The sequence below is a fragment of the Delphinus delphis genome, chromosome 9, assembly GCF_949987515.2.
Source record: "Delphinus delphis chromosome 9, mDelDel1.2, whole genome shotgun sequence".
Lineage (NCBI taxonomy): Eukaryota > Metazoa > Chordata > Mammalia > Artiodactyla > Delphinidae > Delphinus > Delphinus delphis.
In genome coordinates this window covers 80,153,493-80,159,492 of record NC_082691.1, presented here as the reverse complement: position 1 = coordinate 80,159,492, position 6,000 = coordinate 80,153,493, and the positions used below count along the sequence as shown (strand labels likewise).

The 6,000-nt window shown below is 39.3% G+C and overlaps 1 protein-coding gene across 3 annotated transcripts in view; it reads left to right on the top strand.

Annotated features, from left to right (window-relative positions):
- The first annotated feature begins 268 nt into the window (after positions 1–268).
- IQUB (IQ motif and ubiquitin domain containing) overlaps positions 269–6,000 on the top strand; it is a 126,087-nt gene continuing 120,355 nt past the window's right edge. For 2 of the 3 annotated variants that reach the window (XR_009520668.1, XM_060020811.1), the window contains exons 1-2: positions 269–365; positions 5,137–5,561. Coding sequence is in view for 1 of the 3 variants with exons in the window: in XM_060020811.1 (XP_059876794.1) it covers positions 5,141–5,561 (421 nt within the window). In the remaining 2 variants the exon portion in view is untranslated. Of the gene's footprint in view, positions 366–5,136; positions 5,562–6,000 lie in introns of those variants that run through there. The other variant, XM_060020812.1, reaches the window with a different exon arrangement.

Below are 6,000 nucleotides of genomic sequence, written 5' to 3'. Positions count from 1 at the left end.
CGCGAATCGCTGTCAGTATTTGGTTCGGAGAACTGTGCCATTTCACAAGTGTGAAAGACAGCTTAGAGAGTGGTTACCATCAGAACCACTTTCGGACCTAGGTAGCGAGTAGGTAACAAATCTGCTCTCTCCCTCACCCCGCCCCAACCTCTGCTTCATTCCTTCTCTCTGCCCCTCCCCTGGCCCCGCCCCCTCCCCTGGCTCCATCACTCGACCCTTTTTTTCTAAGCGCGGGCACCGCCTCTTCTCGCGGGAGTGGTGCCGGGGAGGTTGCTAGGATACAACCGGAAACAGAATTCGGCGTGTGGAGTTGGCTTTCTAGGAGACCGCGAAACCGCTTCTACCCGACTAACTGCGTTTCTTAGGTAGGAGGACAGGTTCTGGCTGACCTAGACTGGCCCGACCCCTAGGCCGACCTTGAGCGGGTGACTAAGGCGCTGGACTCCGAGGGCTCTGTGCGGGGCGTTGATGCAACCTGGGCTCTGGGGACTGTATGGCCACTCGGGAATGTTTCACCTTTGCCTAAAAAACTGTGCAATGGGCTTCCCTGGTGGTGCAGTGGTTGAGAGTCCGCCTGCCGATGCAGGGGACACGGGTTCGTGCCCCAGTCCAGGAAGATCCCACATGCCGCGGAGCGGCTGGGCCCGTGAGCCATGGCCGCTGAGCCTGCGCGTCCGGAGCCTGTGCTCCGCAACGGGAGAGGCCACAACAGTGAGAGGTCCGCGTACCGCAAAAAAACCCAAAACCCAAAAACTGCGCAAAGCATCCCATCTTTCTTGGCTCCTTTTCTGGCTCTTATCTCTAATTTGGGATTCGGAAGTAGCGGCATCAAGCTAGGAGGTGTACCTCACCTCCCACCTCGAGTGTTTATCACGGTTAATAATATAGAAGCAAGACGTGTGTGCAACCCAGTCTGGCATTAGAAAATGTTTAGCCATCCATGGTGACCATTTTTCGTCTTTAGTAAATAGAGCGCTTTCAGACATTCCTCTTTCACTCCTCTCCACCCACGGTCTTTGCTGTGCCCTCTTAAGAAACTTAAAAGCTCAACAAGTCTATTTGGTAGAAGGGAAAACTGTATCTCTGCCTTACTACTTACACTAATATTCTGGATATACCAACGAAATTATGCATTGTAGGTGAAAGGGGGACGTTTTTGTATGCAATCATAGTAGAGTGTTTTTTTTTCTTTTTAAACAACTTTTTAAAGATTATAACATTTACCCTTTAATACATAATTAAAAGTTCAAACAGTAAAAAGAATGAACAGTGAAAATCTGTCTTGCACCCATGTTCCCCAACTCCCTGTCCTCCAGTTCACCTTCCAGAGGTATTCTACACGTATACAAAAGTAGTCGTATCTGTAACATTGTACATACTGGTATGTGCTTTTGGTGGAGGAGAGGTCATTGAAAGGACATGACCTCCGGTTTACCCACTACCCAGGGGGGCAATCGGAGGCTCTTTCCCCCTCTCCTGTCCTTGGAATGTACCTTCTGCCCATTGTTCCTGGACTAGGAGATGTGCTATTGAGACCATCGGAACTGTATACCTGACTGAACCCAGTTAAGATCTCATAAACTCAGGATTTTGGCGGGTAGATGTTGAGACTTACTGTCTTTAGGCTGCCTAAGACAATCCTCCTTTGTAAGTGTCCTTGCTTATTAAACCTGCCACCTGCAATCTGGAGCGGTCTGCCTCTTTCTTCGATTGTCCTTGCCCTCTGTGTACCAGGTTCAATTTCTGTTTTACCCAGGGAATTCTGGAGGTTGTGAACCAAGAGCTTTGCTTTTTCACTTAATTGAACAATACAGTATGTAGCCTTTAGAATTGGCTTCTTCATTTATCATAATTTATTTGAGATTCACACGTGTGTATCAATAGTTTATTCCTTTTTATTTATGCGTGGTATTCCATTTTATGAATGCATCATAGTATGTGTATCCATTCCTCAGCTAAGGAACGTTTGTGTTGTTTCTTGTTTTTGGTGATTAAAAATAAAGCCTTTATTAACTTTTGTGTGAAGATTTTGAGTGAATGTAGTTTTTCATTCCACATGGGTAAAGGATACAGATTGCTGGGTCATATGATAAATGTGTTTAATTTTACAAGAAACCTGACAAACAGTTATCTCAAATGCTATATCAGTTTTCATTTTTGCCTCAAGGTATAAGAAAGAGCTCCACTTGTATTCATACTCACTGGCTATTGTTGGGCTAAAATTTTTTAAAAACTATTCTAATAGATGTGTAGTGAAATCTCATTGTGATTTGAAGTTTCATTTCTCTAGTGACTAATGATATTGTGCATTTTTCATGTGCTTGTACTCAGGGCCAGGGTTAGAGTGAGGCAACTAGGTCTAAAATTTTAGGAGGCATTTATTCTCAGGTGCAAGTGCGTGTATAAGGTAGCGCAGGTGCCACGCTTGCCTCAATCTTGTCCTGGCTCTGCTTATTTGCTTTCTTGTGTGTATTCTTTGGTGATGGATCTGTTTAAATCTTTTCCTCATTTTTTTCACTGTTTTTTTTTCTTATTATTGAGTTTTGCAAGTTCTCTGTATATTCTGTGTACAAGTCCTTTATCAGATTAAGAGTTTTGCAAAAAACTACATCCCAGTGTATGGTTTGCCTTTTGATTCTTCTAGTTGTCTTTTTTGAAGAGCAGAAGTTTTTGATTTTGTTGCTGTTGCTGTTTTAGAAGATGCTGTCTTGGCCATTTTGGGGGGAGGCTAACCCACCAGATAGAAACAAAAGCATTATCTCAGATTCTCCAAAAAGGGTAGATAATTATGTTGCTAGGAGGTAAGGCTTCTTTATGGTGCTCTCTTTCTAATCAGGCCACTAAACTTTGTTATAGGAGAAAATAACCAAAAGGAAGATTTTTGTGTGTGGGTGAGAGCCTAAAGAAGTTTCTCGAACTTCTTAAAAGTTGAAGTTTTGTTCAGTTTTGTCTCATTTTTTTTCTCTTTATTGTTCCGGAATTTTAAAACCTTATTTCAGTTCTTTTATTGGTTCTTGAAGTTTAACTATGCATATTTAATTTAACAATGTCTAGAGTTAAGAATATCATAGCTCTCAATTTTGTAAACAGTATAAGGAATTGATAATAGTTTATTGTCATCTTTCCCTTCCCAGTTACATATTCTTATTGTCTCATATTTTAATTTTCTGCTATTATTTTGTGTTGACAATATTTATTTGGGTTTACCCATATGTTTATGATTTATTTGTTAGCCTTTCCTTCTTGCGCTTCAGACTTACATTGGGCCTATTTTATTCCTCTTCAATTGTATCCTTTAGAAGTTCCTTTAGAGCAGATATCTTGGTGATAACTTGTCTGTAAATGTTTCTGTTTTTCTTCTTGAAAGATAGTTTTGCTGGGTGTACAATTCTGGGTTGATAGCTTTAATTAGTCTATTATTTTAATTAGTCATGTGCTAATTTAATTAGTCATGTGCTAACCTTCCTTTAATTAGTCTATTATTGCCTTGGCTTCTATTTTTCTGATGAGAAATTGCAGTGATTTTACTTTTCTTTCCTTTGCATCAATGCCAGCAAATATGATTCAAAACAGTGGACGATATGTCCTTGATCACTGTTTGCTTTTCGGATTTTCTGTTATTCTGTAATTTAATTACAATATAAATGGCTATGAATTATTTCTATTTATCCTGTTAAGTATATTTTTATATTGTGCTTCCTGGACCTGTAGATTCATATTTTTAATCGGTTTTGAAAATTTTTCAGCCATTACCTTTTATGATATTTTCTCCCTTCCATCTTTGTTTTCTTCTAGGACTCCAATTTGGCACATGCCAGATCAGGGGCTGGCAGACTTTTTCTGAAAAGGGCTTCACAGGCTACGTGCAGTCTCTGTTGCACACTCTTTGTTGTTTTTTTAATATATTTTTTTAAAATTTTCTTTTATTTATTTATGGCTGTGTTGGGTCTTTGTTGCTGCGCACATGTAGGATCTTCCCGGACCAGGGCTCAAACCCAAGTCCCCTTGAGTTGGCAGGGAGATTCTTTTCTCCATGGCTCCTAATCTCTCATATTTTTCATATCCTTATCTCTTTGCAACAGTCTATATACAATCTTTTGATTTATCTTCCAGTTCACTAGTTCTCTCTTCAGCTTTAATGCTGTATTCATTGAATTCAACAAGTATACATTTTTATTCAGGATATTGTTATTATTAATTATTTTTAATTTGTCATCTGGTAGCCAGAGAACTTCACTAAGGTTAATTTTTTTCTCCATAAGGATCTATGCTTAAGTGAAAGTCCCAAACACAGCTTTTCCATCGCACTACTATTTCAAGTTTTAATCTTCCCTGTGCTTTTGCCTCGGAAATCAGCCTCAGGGTCACTTCCCCTATCCCCTTTCCCTGGCTGCCAACCTCTATAGGTAGGCTCCTGGCTATACTGGCTTCTCACTGCTGTGATCCAGCTCCTGCCTCTGATGCCTGGCTCTGGGCTGCTCTGGCCCACCCTGGCCCAAGCTCCTGTATGCTGTCGTACTGTTTCCCAACCTAAAAGTCTTGGTTGCTGTAGCTTAGGCCCTAGTTAGCTCCAAGATCAACCCACATTTGTTTGTTGATATGTTTGTTTTGGGGGACAGAGGTCACTGGACACCTCTGCTACAATTTGTGAGAGCAAAGCTACTACAGTGTGTACTTTCCAGCATATAGTTGCTGTGGAGATGTCAGGTTCCTTGGAGCTTCTATTCAGTTGCAATGTCAGAAGCATAAATAGACTTTTTTAGAAAAAAGGCTATTGAAAAAAATTTTTCTTTCACAAGGCATTGTTCATTGAATAAGAGATGACAATATATTTTAGAATTTTTAAAATATATTCTTCATAGAATATTTCTCTCAAATTTATTGTGTTTTGAGGTTCTTTTTTTGGTACACATGTTTACTTTCTGTGGTGTTTTTATTAAAAATTCACCAATGTTTTTTGCCTAATGCCATTACTAAGATAATATTAAAAAAATAATGAGCCACATTATAGTATACTATGAACATTGCTGTATGCCAGCAATGAATTTGATATTTGGTGTAGAAGTTTTAAGTGTAGTAAATATATATATATATGTATTATTTATTTATTTATTTATTTATTTATTTTTAATTCAGGACAATGTCTGACCAGGAGGAAGGATCTGATGCTCAGAATGTTGATTCATCAAAAGAAAGAGAGGATGCTTTTGGGACTACCAATATTCCAGTTCCCTCAGAAGAGGTTCCAGAGTCAGATCAAACTGAAGACTGTGAATCTGAACTAGAACCATCTAGTGGGGGCCGTGAAAAACGTGTTGAGGAGCCGAGTGACCAGAGCGTTTTAAACCTGGAACTAAATGATGTCAAGCAACTCATGGAAGACGTTACGGCAGATGAACAAGTTTCATATTCTCCAGGAGACGGTGGAGAGTCTCTAGCTAAATCTGATAATGCAGTGCAGTCAGCTGAACAATATTCAAAAGATTCTCTGGCATTTCTGGAAAAAATAAAGGCTGTAGAGGAATCTCTGAAAACATCAATGAAAGATTCGTCAGTAACAGGTATTACCTAGGGATGATAGGGTATTTTTTCCGCCTCATTTTGAAGAATGGTTGTTTTTTCTTGTTTGCTTTTGCTTGAAGATTTATTTTATATTTGATATTACTTTCCCACTCTCTTATCCACCAAACCTCTGTGGCTATGCCACTTGAATCTCTCAATTATGTGTGAAGCCTCTCCTTTATTCTGCAGTATCTACTTCCCTAAATAAAGGAGCATCAATAAATTTTAAAGTGTTGTCTCTCTGTTTTTCCAAAATAAAATAGGTTCTTAAAATGTTTAGGGAGAAATTTTTGAGTATAATTGTAATTCTTTTGCATGCCATTTTGGAATTAATTGTACATAGCTAGCAAGTAGGGGGATGGGAACTTGACACCATATTTTTCTAGTTTCATATACAGTACTCATTCTACATATCTCGTTGCTTTTACATATTTCCAT